Consider the following 16,491-nt stretch of genomic DNA (forward strand, 5'->3'; position numbering starts at 1 on the left):
TCTTTAAATACACATAGGTGGTTAGGGCTTCAACGTAAGTTTTGGGGGGAAGACACAGTAAAGTCCATAACCTGGAATAAAGGAATGTCCCTTTTGGAATATTAAAATAGATATTTCAGTACGTCACATTGTGGAGGTTAAGTATAATACAATGATCTTCCTTATTTTCTAGATGGATAATTTAAGCATCTGACCACAGGTGTCACATGGGCAGTGCTACTGCATTTCCTTGGTCAGTTTATTTTCCTAGAGAACCGTTTTGGGGGTTGTTTTTATTCTAAAGAATAAAAATAAACTTTTCTTGAGCGTTCATTTATTTTTGAAGGAGAGAGGCAGAGCATGAATTAGGGGAGGGGCAGAGAGAGAGGGAGACACAGAATCGGAAACAGGCTCCAGGCTCTAGCTGTCGGCACAGAGCCTGACACAGGGCTCACACTCACGAGCCATGAGATCATGACCTGAGCTGAAGTCAGATATTCAACCAATTTTGAGCCACGTAGGCACCCCTCAAAAATTTTTTTAATGTTAATTAATTATTTTTGAGAGACAGCACAAGTGGGGGAGGGGCGGGGGGGGGGGGGGGACAGAGGATCCAAAGCAGGCTCTGTGCTGACAGCAGTGAGCCCATGTGGGGCTTGAACTCATGAACGGTGAAATTATGACCTGAGCCGAAGTTGGACATTCAACAGACTCAGCAACCCAAGCACCCCTGTTTTAAAATGTTTAAAACTTGTGATAAAACATTAATAATGTAAAATTTGTCATTTTAACCATGTTTAAATGTACAATTTAGTGGCATTAATTACACTCAATGTTGTACAGCTGTCACCGCTATTTTCAAAATTTTTTCATCACCTTGAGCAAACTATATTAAGCAGTAATTCTCTGTCTCTCTCACTCCCAGAGAACTTCTTTGTTATATCAATCTTCTAATGTCTTCTTAACAGCTTTTTATATGATGATATTAATTCCTATTTTTCCTTTTTAAAGTAGAAATAATTGAAAAACTTAAACATGTTCCCACTATGAAATCTACCAGTATGCCTGTTTTTGGTTTCATCTATTTTTTCTTTGTGTAATGAGGTGTTGATGCAAGTTGAACAACTTCTGCTTATGTACTATTTCCCATCTCTTCTTACTACTCAGAGACTTTTGTGTAACATCAGTTTTTTCTCTGGATTATTATCAGCAAACACATTTTACCTGTTTTCCTTTTGAAACCAGACAACTACAGGAAACCATTCCTTGATCTTCACATCCCCTTCTAGCCATTTCTGACTTTTCACTGCAAAATGCTTTGAATGAGTTGTCTATACTTGCATTCTGCTTATCTGGTCTTTTGCTTGTACCACTCCACCAAAACATCTCTTGTCAAGGTCATTTGACCTCCTTTTGGTAAATTCATAGATCAAGTCTCAATCCTCATATCCTATACATATCATATCATTTCATTTATCACATATCAGTGACATTTGCTATCACTTGATTCCTTTTCTTAGATTCTGAACTTGAGTTTCTCTTGATTCTTCTAATATTCTCCTAACTGACTCCTGTCTTGTTGGTGAGATCTTCCTCGGCTTCCTTTAATTTTGGGGGTGTTCTAGTGCTCAGTCCTTGGACCTCTTTTCCATCTAAAAGCACTCCTTCCTCTCATTCCTATCTTCCTGTACCATCTCCGTGAGACTACTCCCAGATTTACAAATCTATCCCATTCATGTCCTCTGTTCTTTGGACCTAACACTTTTATTTGGATGTTTAATAGGCATTTAATTTTTTTTTTTTTTTTTTTAATTTCAGAGAGCATGAGTATGGGAGAGGGGCAGAAGGGGAGAGAGAAAGAATCTTAAGCATACTTCATGCTCAGTGCAGAGCCTGACGTTAAGACTTGATTCCACAACCTTGGAATTGTGATCTTAGCTGAAATCGAGAGTTGGACACCTAAGCAACTGAGCCACCCAGGCACCCCAAAACTGTGGGAATTGTAATGGATAATAGAATGAATTTATTTCCAGGGTGCCTGGGTGGCTCAGTCCGTTAAGTATCAAACTCTTGATTTCAGCTCAGGTCCCGATTTCTTGGTTAATGAGATTGAGCCCCATGTCTGGTTCTGCACTGACAGCACGGAGCCTGCTTGGGATTCTCTTTTTCCCTCTCCTAGCCTGCTTGTGCGTGTGTACATGCTTTCTCTCTCTCAAAATAAATGAATAAATACTTAAAAAATTGGGGCGCCTGGGTGGCTCAGTCGGTTAAGTGGCCGACTTCGGCTCAGGTCATGATCTCATGGTCCGTGAGTTCGAGCCCCGCGTCAGGCTCTGTGCTGACAGCTCAGAGCTGTTTCGGATTCTGTGTCTCCCTCTTTCTCTGACCCTCCCCCATTCATGCTCTGTCTCTCTGTCTCCAAAATAAATGTTAAAAAAAAAATTTTTTTTTTGAATAAAAAAAAAATTTATTTCTTCCCTGATTCAGCAGGAGGAGCAGTTGCCAAGATGAGATTTTGAACAATTCATGTGCTTCATTCACCTAATTGAAAATTTCTCAACCCTGAGTGATACATAAAATCTTTTTAAAAGAAAAAAAATGTTGAGTCTTAATTATGGTATTCATGTAAATTTGCAGGTGTAAAGCTGGATAGAATTCTTGTGTTGGATAGAGAGCATCCAGCTTTAAAATAAATACATAAAGGTATATTACAAAACCTATATGGAATACTTGAGTCTTAAATTTTGTGTGGCTTACACTGAACCACCTGATAGTTTGATACTGTATTGTCTCCACTGTGCAGGTTGTTTTGTTATCATGGGCTGTCTGATGCCCTGAATCACCCACCACTTGTCTCTGTTCAAACTATAGTGGAACCTTTGGTTACTTCACTTCTAATCTTTTTTCACTAATAATCTTGTCAACTTCAGTTAGAATTATACTACAAATGTGATTTTAAATCTCAAGGATTAAAATTATGTGGCAGTATCTACTTATGACCCAGGTGATCCAAAACATACTTATGTTAACTAAAAATACACACAAAATTGAACACAAACACGAAAATAGTGTTTCCGTAGTGTGAGAACTTCTAGATATATGTCTCTAAGCCTAGTTTGGGAAGTAGCGATGATATCATTAAAGCTGAAATTTTTAGATTGCAGATGGCAGACAGAGAAAGCTTGGTGGTTTTCTAAAAGCTACAGAGATATTAATGGCATATCCAAGGTTCATAATCCAAAATACATTTTTTTTAAGCTAGGGCTTTATTCAAAACTGTTCAAAATTAAAACTTTACATTGTCTTTAGACATATTTGCTATGAAGTAGGTATCTTTTAAGCAGGGTAGTTTACTCTCATTTATACAGAAGAAGACTAAAACGTTTATTTGTTTACTGTCTTTCTAATAGAAATTTTCTAGTTATTTTTATGTGAATGTGTAGGTGTGTGAAATAAAGATATTTTTTTGCTTTGTTAAGACCCCCGGACATACCCCTTCCTTAAGATGGGATGAGACACCAGGTCGTGCAAAGGGAAGTGAGACTCCTGGAGCAACCCCAGGCTCAAAAATATGGGATCCTACACCTAGCCACACACCAGCGGGAGCTGCTACTCCTGGACGCGGCGATACGCCAGGCCATGCAACACCAGGCCACGGAGGTGCAACTTCCAGTGCTCGTAAAAACAGATGGGATGAGACCCCCAAAACAGAAAGAGGTACTTCTAGTGGAGTCTGGGTGTGTGTTTGGGTGAAGTATTGATTTGATGAGTGGTACGTTTATTAGAGGAAATCTGTTTACATTTCTAGTCCTGGCTAGACAGGTAAATAATCAGCTGCTTTGGGAACAGATAAAGGACTAAGCAGATCATATGCCTAATTCTTTTCCCTTCTTGAAAAGGTTTAATATTTATTTTAGGAAGAACATTAGGAGAAAGAAAAGATTGTAGACCATAACTTAGTTTTTTATTGTGATAAAATATACATAACATAAAATTTACCATTTTAACTGTTTTACGTGTACAATTCATTGGTGTTAAGTGCATTCATTTTTTTAAAAAACCAATTACTTTTTAATTTACATCCAAGTTAGCATATAGTGCAACAGTGATTTCAGGACTAGATTTCTTTTTTTTTTTTTTTTTTTTTTTTTTTTTTTAGGACTAGATTTCTTAATGCCACTTACCCATTTAACCCATCACCCCTCCAGCAACCCTCTGTTTGTTCTCTATATTATTTTCTCTTATGTTTTGTTCCCTTGTTTTTCTATTATTTTTGCTTCCCTTCCCTTATGTTAATCTGTTTTGTATCTTAAATTCCTCATATGAGTGAAGTCATACAATACTTGTCTTTCTCTAATTTCGTTTAGCATAATACTCTCTACTTCTATCTATGTAGTTGCTAATGGCAAGGTTTCCTTCTTTTTGATTACCAAGTAATACTTCATTGTGTGTGTGTGTGTGTGTGTGTGTGTGTGTGTGTGTGTGTGTGTGTACACACACACACACACACATCACATCTTTATCCATTCATCCATCGATGGACACTTGGGCACTTTCTGTACTTTGGCTATTGTCAATAGCGCTGCTATAAACATTGGGGTGCAATGACCCTTCGAAACAGCACTCCTGTATCCCTTGGATGAATACCTAGTAGTGCAATTGCTGGGTCATAGAGTAGTTCTATTTTTAGTTTTTTGAGGAACCTCCATACTGTTTTCCAGAGTGGCTACACCAGTTTGCATTTCTATGTGTCTTGTTAGTTCTTTATAAGATTAGCTGTGGCAGGTTAAGACTTCATAGTACATGTGCTATATTTTTATAAAGAATTTTTAGTGATAGGGGAGAGTGCTTAACATATAGTAGATGAAAGAAGCAGTATAGAATTGTATGTACAGAGTAATCTCAACTGTATGGAGAAATGAAAAGTGGCTCAAGATGCATAAAGTGGTTGTCTCTGGGTTGTGATAGTATGCATGGTTAAAAAAATACTTTTGTTTTCTTACTCCTCAGTGGTTACTATGCTTTTGTAATCATTGGGAAAGAAAAAATGGAAGAGAATAAAGACGAAATGAAAATTAAACCTCTAAGTGGGTCTGCATTTTAAGAATATCCTTTTTTTAAACTTGATCCGTTTCAATATTAGCTCTTTGAGAATACACTAATTTTTTGACAGTGGTTAAAATTTTATATTTATTTACTTTTTTTCTTTGAAGATACTCCTGGGCATGGAAGCGGATGGGCTGAGACTCCTCGAACAGATCGAGGTGGAGATTCAATTGGTGAAACACCAACTCCTGGAGCCAGTAAAAGAAAGTCACGTTGGGATGAAACACCAGCTAGTCAGATGGGTGGAAGCACTCCTGTTCTGACACCTGGAAAGACACCAATTGGCACACCAGCCATGAACATGGCTACCCCTACTCCAGGTAGAAACTTTCCCATTGGAAATACTTTTTACCGGAAATATTTTGAATGTTTTTCTCTGAGGTATTCTGTATGTTATTAATGTTTATTTTTAGCAAGAACGACCAGATATAAAAAGAAGTCTTGATTTGAGTTGATAATATAAAGCAATTATGAGGTTAACGGTCTTCTATCCCAAGGACCTATGTAACGATAAAGACTTAACGCTATAGATTGTTACAGAAATTTGCTTTTTTTGGTAGGTCACATAATGAGTATGACTCCCGAACAGCTTCAAGCTTGGAGGTGGGAAAGAGAAATTGATGAGAGAAACCGTCCACTTTCTGATGAAGAATTAGATGCCATGTTTCCAGAAGGATATAAGGTAATGTGGTATTTATAATGTGAATTTTCTTTAAGTGTTCTTTGAAAAAATTAATTTGTCAGGTTTACATTGGCTTTGCCCAAATTTACTACTGCTAATTCTTTTAGCTATTTCCAAAAAGTAATAGAGATGAAAAAACTGAATGATACAAAGCTTTTATTGCTTTTGGAAGGTGAGAAATTTCAAGGACTTCTAGGACCATACTTTGAGAACTTGCTGCCTTTGGGATATGGAATAGCTTGTTGCTTCAGTTCATCATAGTCTCAGGATTAAGCTCACATTAGATCATGGTTATTTTACTTTGTGTTTCACAAGATTTTGTGTATTTAAATTCATGGATTGCAAATGAACACAAAGAATATTGTTTTTACTGTATCAAGTTAAAGTTTATTTTGAGTTATAAAATGTACCTGGCATTGAGGGACCATTTGCTGGTCTAAAGGTAGTCTGTGGTCATATAGCTGGAACTAGATTCCGATGGCCTCTACAGAGCTTTATATTGCTGGTGCCCATTGCTTTTAAGAGTTTGTATATGTATGTTTTTCCCCCTTGTTAGTTTTGTATTAGAGTGTTTCAAGTGTGCATGAATTTCTGCTTTAAACTTCTTGTAGCCTCCACATAATGCTGTGGGTGTAGACATTTCTACAACTTACTGTTGACTTCCTGAATGTCTTCTCAGTTACAGTCATTGATTACCTTAATATCCATAGGAGATAAAAATCTTTCTTAGTGAATCTTAAGTAAATTTCTTGGTTTAATAAATGGTGTATTTTATAGGACCTTGGTAAATATTTTGGTTTTAGTTTTTTGTTTTTTTTTTTATTTTAGAGAGAGAGCACGAGCAGGGGAGAGGGGCAGAGGGAGAGAGAGACTCTTAAGCAGGCTCTGCACTGAGTGGACCAACACGGGGCTCGATCCCATGACAGGATCATGACCTGAATTGAAATCAGGAGACGCTCAACTGACTGAGCTACTCAGGCACCCCAGATTTAGTTTTTATACATTTTGTCAAGCAACTTAAATACTAAGATTCTTGCTTTTATGGTGCAGAGATTTGTATGAATCTAAATTTTAACTTTATTAAAATTAACCCTTTATATATTTGCACTTTGTGAACTTATTTCCATTTATGACATGTCGGCTCACCAACATGTTTATATAGATTAATGTTTGAGAGTGATCAGAATTTTATAAGCCTGCTTCATGTATCTCCTCATTTCCCCACATTACTAATATTTTTAATGTGATTTTTAATCAGCAAATGAGAAATGTTTGTCATACAGATTTAAAAAAAAAATTTTAATGTTTATTCCTTTTGAGAGAAAGAGAGAACAAGAATGATGCGGGAAGGGGTAAAGAGGGAGGGAGACACAGAATCTGAAGCAGGCTCCAGGCTCTGAGTTTGTCAGTACAGACCCTGATGCGGTGCTCAAACTCATGAACTGTGAGATCATGTGACCTGAACTGAAGTTGGATGCTTAACCGACTGAGCCACCCAGGTGTCCCTGTTATACAGATTTTAAATGATAGAACAAGCAGGAAGCTTCTTAGCTAATAAACTGTTAAGATATTTTAAATACAAATATTAATTGTGTTATTTTATAAAGTCAAGAAAATCCTAAACTGTCTTTTAACTGTATTAGGTACTTCCCCCTCCAGCTGGTTATGTTCCTATTCGAACTCCAGCTCGAAAGCTGACAGCAACTCCAACGCCTTTGGGTGGTATGACTGGTTTCCACATGCAAACTGAAGATAGAACAATGAAAAGTGTTAATGACCAACCATCTGGGAATCTGCCATTTTTAAAACCTGATGATATTCAGTACTTTGATAAACTTTTGGTAAGTGATAATAGCAGAACTGAAATACCATTTTTTATTTAGGACTTACAAATCACAGTATCTTAATCTAACTGCATTTTCTTTTTTTTTTACTGTGAGGTTGATGTTGATGAATCAACACTTAGTCCAGAAGAGCAAAAAGAGAGAAAAATAATGAAGCTTCTTTTAAAAATTAAGAATGGAACACCTCCAATGAGAAAGGTAAGTACTAGTTCATTACATCGTCATGTTCATTATAGTTTTATGTTTAGAAATTTATAATTAATCTCTTCATCTTTACCATGGGCATAGTGTAAGGGAAAGAAAGGTGTAGTATGAAGGATTTAATTTTTTTAGTCCGACAGCTTTATGCTAATACAGATGCTGAAAAATGAGATTCTCGTTTTTGTTCTCCGGGCCTTTTTATAAATTTTTTAAGTTTATTTATTTTGAGAGATGCAGAGATCTGCAAGAGTGCTAGCCAGGGAGGGGCAGAGAGAAAGGGAGAGAGAGAATTTCAAGCAGGCTCCATCTTAGAAACTGTGAGATCATGACCTGAAGCAAAATCAAGAGTCAGATGTGACTGAGCCACTCAGACGCCCCTCTAACTTCAGAGTAATTTGATGGGAATGCACTTACGCTAATATGTGTAAGATGTCTGTGAAGTTTATACTAAAAATATTAAGGTAAAGAAAATCATGGAGTAATTAGTTCTTTCAGAATGCTTAATTATAAGGGAATATACCTTCTACTCTTTTTTTTCCCCCCAGGCTGCATTGCGTCAGATTACTGATAAAGCTCGTGAATTTGGAGCTGGTCCTTTGTTTAATCAGATTCTTCCTCTACTGATGTCTCCTACACTTGAGGATCAAGAGCGTCATTTACTTGTGAAAGTTATTGATCGAATATTATACAAACTTGATGACTTAGTTCGACCATATGTGCATAAGGTGTGTTGTTCTAATTAAAGTAGTGTTTCTAATGGTTGGATAATTTTTAATATAAAAACAATTAATGGATTTCTTAAGTCATTTATTATTTGTGAAATTTAAAAAATTCTTAAGAGGTAATAGCTGATGCATGCATTCACAACAAAAAGGGGGAATTTCACCCCCCTGTAAGACACTCTACAGAGTTAACCAATATTATATTTACATGTCCTCTTAGACCTTTTTCTTTGCACAAGTATATAACACATATACAAATGTATGTGTGTATATATTGAAGGAACTTTTTGTCATCTTGACTAAAATGGTTTCATATTATTCATACTTTTTCATTTACTTTTATTGGTATTATGTTAGGATAAGAAAAGATACATGTCTGTAGCATGCCATTTGGTGTTAAGGACCCATCTTTTTGCTGGTGGTAATAATGGCTTAGAATTGTTAAATGAAGATTAGTGTAGTTTTTTTTTTTTTTTATGAATTTTTTAAAAATTTTTTAATGTTTGGTTTTGAGAGAGAGAGAGAGAGAGAGTAAGTGGGGGAGGGCAAAGAGAGAGGGAGACACAGAATATGAAGCAGGTTCCAGGCCCTGAGCTGTCAGCACAGAGCCCGATGTGGGGCTTGAACCCACAAGACATGAGATCATGACCTGAGCCAAAGTCGGATGCTTAACTGACTGAGCCACCCAGGTGCTCCAGAAGTTGTTATTTTTTTAAATATTGAATATTTTTACTCTGTGATGAACAGTTCTCCCCAGTTTTTATATGGGGTTTGAAATTGTGTAATTAAAATTTTTTATTGTCCCTTGTTACAAAGTCCGGTAATTATAAATTTCCTAGCAAAATATGTTTTGTATGCTTGTGTGTGTAAATTACATAAATGACCTATAATAAAATTTTTTCAATATGTATTTAATTTTGTTACACGAGTATGGCATTAGTAATTGGTGTGAAAGTGTAGCTCTTTTTCTTTTTCAGATCCTTGTGGTCATTGAACCATTGCTAATTGATGAAGATTACTATGCTAGAGTGGAAGGTCGAGAGATTATTTCTAATTTGGCAAAGGTATTTACATTATATTTCTAGAGAAGAAAGTTTTGTATCCATTGATGGGATTATTTGATTATAGAAGGAAAGCGTTGAGGGTTAATGTTATCAGCTGATGAGTGTCCTTCTTGACTTTTTAGGCTGCTGGTCTGGCTACTATGATCTCTACCATGAGACCTGATATAGATAACATGGATGAGTATGTTCGTAACACAACAGCTAGAGCTTTTGCTGTTGTAGCCTCTGCCCTGGGCATTCCTTCATTGTTGCCCTTCTTAAAAGCTGTGTGTAAAAGTAAGAAGTCCTGGCAAGCGAGACACACTGGTATTAAGATTGTACAGCAGATAGCTATTCTTATGGGCTGTGCCATCTTGCCACATCTCAGAAGTTTAGTTGAAATCATTGAGCATGGTAAGTTGTGATATAACTTCGTCTCTTTAAAAATTATTTTTACTTATTAAAAAAGTTTTTTTTTAATGTTTATATTTGAGAGAGAGAGACTGAGTTTGAGCAGGGGAGGGGCAGAGAGACGGAGACAGAATCTGAAACAGGTTCCAGACTCTGAGCTGCCAGCATAGAGCCCAATGCAGGGCTTGAACTCAAGATGAGCAGTGAGGTCATAACCTGAGCCAAAGTCAGATGCTTAACCGACTGAACCACCCAGGCGCCCCATTACTTCATCTTTTATAAAATAGGTGTCCTGAAATTTGGGCTACTGATTTGGAGAGATAAATGGAAGGGTTCTACCTACAAAAACCCCACATAACTTGTGATGGGGTTTATTACGTTATCTGCTAATAGGCTTTGGTTCATATTGGCTTTTGTCTAATTTTGTCTAGTATGAACAGATTCTTCATTTTGACTAAATGATGAGCTTGTGAAAATTAGGTAATGTTGTCACTTAGTTACAACCTGTGTTTGTTTGGTTTTTTCTAGGTCTTGTGGATGAGCAACAGAAAGTTCGGACCATTAGTGCTTTGGCCATTGCTGCCTTGGCTGAAGCAGCAACTCCTTATGGTATCGAATCTTTTGATTCTGTGTTAAAGCCTCTATGGAAGGGTATCCGTCAACACAGAGGAAAGGTAGGTTTGGTTCACCAGATAGATTTTATTTTTCTTTTCATTTCCACTCATTGAAGTTAAGGCAATTAAATCTAACTTACTAAGTATACGTATTTTTTTATTTTAAAATAGGGTCTGGCTGCTTTCTTAAAGGCTATTGGCTATCTTATTCCTCTTATGGATGCAGAATATGCCAACTACTATACTAGAGAAGTGATGTTAATCCTTATTCGAGAATTTCAGTCACCTGATGAAGAAATGAAGAAAATTGTGCTGAAGGTAAGTATTCCAAATTGTTGTCACGGATTGGTTCACCTAAATTGGGTGTGTTTCGTGGTTCAGAGAATGTTAAAGCCCAAAACTATTTAACTATTGTTAAACCAAGACTGTATTTACTACTATTTTTTAACCTTTTAGGTGGTAAAGCAGTGTTGTGGAACAGATGGTGTAGAAGCAAACTACATTAAAACAGAGATTCTTCCTCCTTTTTTTAAACACTTCTGGCAACACAGAATGGCTTTGGATAGAAGAAATTACCGACAGGTAAACTTTCATTGTAAAAAATATTTTATCTTTTTTTTTTTTTTGAGAGTGAGCATGAGTTGGGGAGGGGCAGAGGAAAAGGAAGAGAGAATCTTAAGCAGGTTCCACACCCAGCTCAGAGCCCACCATGGGGTTTAAGGGGCTCTATCTCAGGAACGTGAGGTCATGACCTGAGCCAAAATCAAGAGTCAGACACTTAACTGAGCCACTCAGGCCCCCCGTAAAACATATTTTCAAAGGGTGCCTGGCTGGCTCAGTTGGTAGAGCATATGACTCTTGATCTCAGGGTTGTGAGTTGAAGGTTCATATTGGTCATGGAACCTACTGAAGAAAATATTTTTAAATAATCTTTTCAACTAATTCCTTAGTTAATTTGAATGAATATTAAACATTGTTTTTGCCCTGGTCTCAAAATATGTGCTTGATTATAAAAGGAGATGTATTTAGTCAGCTAATTAACTTCCATTTTGATTTTGCATTCTAGGATAAATACTCAACTATGAATTAATGTCTTTGTCTAGTTAAAAGAAATACTTAATCTGGGCTAGGTGAAACATGAGTACAATCTTACCTTAAATCATTTTGACTTACTCTCACATTTATGTTTTTTGGGTTACCTTTCTCTTAAAAGTTTTTGAAACAGGAATTAACTGTTCTCAGCCTACTTGCTGGCTTGGATAATATCTAAAAGGTTTCTTTCCTCCTGTCTTTAGTTAGTTGATACTACTGTGGAATTGGCAAACAAAGTAGGTGCAGCAGAAATTATATCCAGGATTGTGGATGATCTGAAGGATGAAGCTGAACAGTACAGAAAAATGGTGATGGAGACAATTGAGAAAATTATGGGCAACTTGGGAGCAGCAGATATTGATCATAAACTTGAAGAACAGTTGATTGATGGTATTCTTTATGCTTTCCAAGAACAGACTACAGAGGTAATGATACAGATTATTACAACAAATTGCTGCTGACCTTCATATTTGTAAAACATTACTTTTCAACCAAATAATTATCACTGAAAAGTAATTGAATTTGAAATTTTAAAAATCCTCATGTTCTCATTTCAGTTGTCTATGATTTAAATTTTTTAGATTTGATTTTGTTAAATTAATCTTAGTATATTTAAAATTTGTTTTAATGTTTTATTTTTTTGAGAGAGAGAGAAAGTACAAGTAGAGAAGGGGCAGAGAGAGAGGGAGACACAGAATCTGAAGCAGGCTCCAGGCTCTGAGCTATCAGCACAGAGCCCAACACAGGGCCTGATCCCACGAACCATGAGATCACGACCTGAACCGAAGTCGGACGCTGAACCGACTGAGCCACCCAGGCACCTCTGAATATTAGTATATTTAAACTATTCGGGCACAAACTGAATTGTAGTCTCAGTGAATGTAGTTTTTAAATTTAACGTAGCTTTTCTTTTTTTAGGACTCTGTAATGTTGAATGGCTTTGGCACAGTGGTCAATGCTCTTGGCAAACGAGTCAAACCTTACTTGCCTCAGATCTGTGGTACAGTTTTGTGGCGTTTAAATAACAAATCAGCAAAAGTTAGGCAACAGGCAGCTGACTTGATTTCTCGAACTGCTGTTGTCATGAAGACTTGTCAAGAGGTAAACTTTTCTATCAGATTCTTATTTTCCCACCAAATAGTTCCATGTGAATAGTAACATTTTAACTTTTTTTTTTTTTTATTATTATTATTACAGGAAAAATTGATGGGGCACTTGGGTGTTGTTTTGTATGAGTATTTGGGTGAAGAGTACCCTGAAGTATTGGGCAGCATTCTTGGAGCATTGAAGGCCATTGTAAATGTAATAGGTATGGAATTTGCTGGTCATGAAAGAATTTTTTTATTTTGTTTTTTTAACTTTGTTTTTTTGAAAGTAAGATACAGAATCACATTTAGGAATTGAGTAATGATTTCTGATACGTGGTTTTAAGCACTTCAAAATCATAATTAAGTCAGGATGTCACGAAAGTTGTTTCCTAAAACTCGTTTATATTGCACTTTAAACAGAGAAAAGAGGGCAAGTTTAGGACCTGTAAAGAGAGGTGAGAATGGTTACCAACTCAAAAAACTTTGAAGTCATGGAATAGAGAATCCTAATAAAAACAGTGTCTCACCTGAAACGTATTTGAAGGGTGTGAGGAAACAATGCTGGAGTTTTAGTTTTAGGAGACGAAATATTGTATATTTCTTTACCCTTGAATTAGTAAATGATTATGGCAGGTTTTTCTGTTTGCTGTCATGTTTCAGGAACATAACCAGAGAGAAAAGTGGATTTATCAAGTTGTTGTCTCATTTTTATTTATATCCAGTTCTTTATCCATTCAGTTTTCTAACCCAAAGCAAAACACAAGTACGTTACAAATGCCCCCTTGGGTATGGAGAGCAAAGCTTTCATTATTTAAGAAAATTATGATGTAGCAAACAAATGGTCTCTTCTCTTTAATCTTTACTGTAGTTGAACATGACTTCTGCAAAAGTAACTTCTGTATGGTTAAGAAGAGCCAAAATAACCTAGCAGGAGGTCAGAATAGCTGACTGATAGCCACTGTTTTTCTCATTTTAGTAAGGGGTTTTTATGCAGTATAGGAGATCTTTGAACCATTGCATTGACATGTAATCCCCAATTTAGCCCTGTCTTCTATACTTGAAGATAGCTACTTGCCAAAAATCAGTTACTTGGCCACTTAAGGGGCTCTGGTTTGCAGGGAGTTGTAAACCATATTGTTGGTCAGGGAAACATGGGAAAAGCAATGGAGAGAGAATCAGAACAAGCAGTTCTAGTTAGAGCAAGAGCCCCTGCCAGCTGCCTCCTTTTTTCTCTCTTCATAGGTGTAAATACCATCCAAGTATGCCCTGCATTGCAGGGAGACTGGAGATCTGTTTGTTTTGCAGTTAAAGGGTAAGGGGGCCCTTTCTGGAAAATTTTGCTTTAATTTACATGTCTGCCTCTGGCTTATATTGTTGTGTATGGCCGGAACATAAACTGTCCCCATATTTAAATATGAGTGTACAAATACATTTCAGAACCAAATAAAACTCTTCTGTTGTTGAGTATCCATCATTTTTTAAATCACTTCACTAATTTCTTTTCATTTCTATGCATAATCAGAAGTTAATAAAAAGTTAAAAACAATTCTGAGTCTGGTCAGAATATGGGGCTTTTTCTTTCCATAGGCAGCTGTAAGTTTATATTTATGCCTAGTCATCTATATTATATTGCTAAGTAAAAGGTAAAATGAACAAGTTATAGTTCAAATGTTTATTGATAGTGTGTTGACTTTTATTAAATAGGTATGCATAAGATGACCCCACCAATTAAAGATCTCCTGCCTAGACTCACCCCCATCTTAAAGAACAGGCATGAAAAAGTACAAGAGAATTGTATTGATCTTGTTGGACGTATTGCTGACAGGTAAGCAGATTGCCTAAACATTTTTATGAACAGTATCAGTTTTTACGTTTAGCTACTTGTTTATTCACTTTGCAAATATGCTTAATGTTGCTAATACAAACATATATGGTAAGACTATCCAGTGAAATGTTCTGTGAAATTTCAACTTGAGATGGTGATTAGAGGTGGCAATATAATTTTTAAGATTAAACCATCCTTTCTGAAGAGTTATATTTTTATTTACTGCTTAAACTGAGTAGATAGTCATGTTTTGAGAACTGAATTTGCAAGTTTACCTTCTAAAATTTATTATCAAAATTAACTTTTTTCTTCTTAAATTAGGGGAGCTGAGTATGTGTCTGCGAGAGAATGGATGAGGATTTGTTTTGAGCTTCTGGAGCTCTTAAAAGCTCACAAAAAAGCTATTCGTAGAGCCACAGTCAACACATTTGGTTACATTGCAAAGGCCATTGGGTGAGTATTACTTACTTTTATGTATGTATTTTTAATTTTGTAATAAACCCACTGTGTTGAAAAATGCTTTTATTTCTGTAGTAATCTCTAAAAGTGTGGTGTGAATAATGCAGGTGAGAAAGCATATCGTTTAACACTGACCTCCAGTTTTTGAGGTGTTTTCTTAAATTTTAAATTGAATTAAAATGTATGGAGAGTTTTAAAATTTATTTTAATCACACCTCAGGTATTTTCAGAAAGGAAAACAGTACCATCTTTAGAATAATTTCAGGTTTTAGCTGGTCTCTTTCAGGTATTGTTTAAAATACTAAGGGCTGTTCTTAATAAAACAATGAGCATAATTCAGGTCTCATGTTAATACTTTGTGTTTTTAAAATAGTTTTCTAAAGCGAATCCACAGACAACTGAAATTATAACTAGTAGATAATTTGTGGTTATTTGCTCGTCTCATCAGAACCAAACTAGAAGAAGTAGTCATTGTACAAAATGAGATACCACACATACATGTGGTTTAATAACAAAATATTTTTAAGCAATAAAACAATAAAACCCAGATTAATTAGAGTCTCCTTACCCCCTCCCTGTCTTTTGGTAGCGGTAGTAGAATAATTTATTTCAGCGGTGGTATAGTTAAGACTTTTGCAGTGAATAGCTTTTGTGCTTTTTTAGCTTCAGTGTCTGTTTGTGGTGAAATAAATGCTTAGTGAATAGATGTTACGAAGGTGTGTGGGCGGAAAGGCAAGAAAAGGAAGGTAGATTGTGTATTGAGCCATGAGAGACCACAGTTTGGATACTACTGCCTAGCTCTGGTGGCCATGTTTTGACCAGTCTAGAATTGTTCAGTCTAAAACTTTATATTTTAGGAAGTTCACTAAAGACTAAAAATTACATTTGAAAATTACTAACCATTTGAATTTTTTTCTTCAACACATATTTTAATTTGATGAAGTTTTTAAGTAGAAATAAGTACCAGTGCTAAGTGACATTATTGTATTTAATCATAAAATTACAAAGTTGCCAATAATTATTTACCATAAAGTTTTATTCCTTTACATTTTTTTCTTTCCAAAATTTGACTTACAATCTGACAGATTGCTGACACATTTATTTTTTTCAGTCCTCATGATGTATTGGCTACACTCTTAAACAACCTCAAAGTTCAGGAAAGGCAGAACAGAGTTTGTACCACTGTAGCAATAGCTATTGTTGCCGAAACGTGTTCACCCTTCACAGTACTACCTGCCTTAATGAATGAATACAGAGTTCCTGAGCTGAATGTCCAAAATGGAGTCTTAAAATCACTTTCCTTCTTGTTTGAATATATTGGTGAAATGGGAAAGGACTACATTTATGCTGTAACACCATTACTTGAAGATGCTTTAATGGATAGGTAAGTGACCTGAATTAAATGCAAGAAAGAAATAGTTATAA

The 16,491-nt window shown here is 35.9% G+C and overlaps 1 protein-coding gene across 3 annotated transcripts in view; it reads left to right on the plus strand.

Annotated features, from left to right (window-relative positions):
* The window catches only part of SF3B1 (splicing factor 3b subunit 1), a 57,960-nt gene that overhangs the window by 38,135 nt on the left and 3,334 nt on the right, over positions 1–16,491 (plus strand). For 2 of the 3 annotated variants that reach the window (XM_019428347.2, XM_019428348.2), the window contains 17 exons: positions 3,459–3,696; positions 5,193–5,405; positions 5,646–5,767; positions 7,411–7,608; positions 7,708–7,809; positions 8,358–8,537; positions 9,512–9,598; positions 9,721–9,991; positions 10,517–10,662; positions 10,774–10,920; positions 11,059–11,184; positions 11,898–12,119; positions 12,613–12,795; positions 12,892–13,003; positions 14,487–14,607; positions 14,929–15,060; positions 16,178–16,450. In XM_019428347.2, coding sequence (XP_019283892.1) covers positions 3,459–3,696; positions 5,193–5,405; positions 5,646–5,767; positions 7,411–7,608; positions 7,708–7,809; positions 8,358–8,537; positions 9,512–9,598; positions 9,721–9,991; positions 10,517–10,662; positions 10,774–10,920; positions 11,059–11,184; positions 11,898–12,119; positions 12,613–12,795; positions 12,892–13,003; positions 14,487–14,607; positions 14,929–15,060; positions 16,178–16,450 — 2,873 coding nt within the window. Of the gene's footprint in view, positions 1–3,458; positions 3,697–5,192; positions 5,406–5,645; positions 5,768–7,410; positions 7,609–7,707; positions 7,810–8,357; positions 8,538–9,511; positions 9,599–9,720; positions 9,992–10,516; positions 10,663–10,773; positions 10,921–11,058; positions 11,185–11,897; positions 12,120–12,612; positions 12,796–12,891; positions 13,004–14,024; positions 14,095–14,486; positions 14,608–14,928; positions 15,061–16,177; positions 16,451–16,491 lie in introns of those variants that run through there. The other variant, XM_019428349.2, reaches the window with a different exon arrangement.

This window comes from Panthera pardus, unplaced genomic scaffold, assembly GCF_024362965.1.
Source record: "Panthera pardus isolate Hobbes unplaced genomic scaffold, ASM2436296v1 HiC_scaffold_10, whole genome shotgun sequence".
NCBI lineage: Eukaryota > Metazoa > Chordata > Mammalia > Carnivora > Felidae > Panthera > Panthera pardus.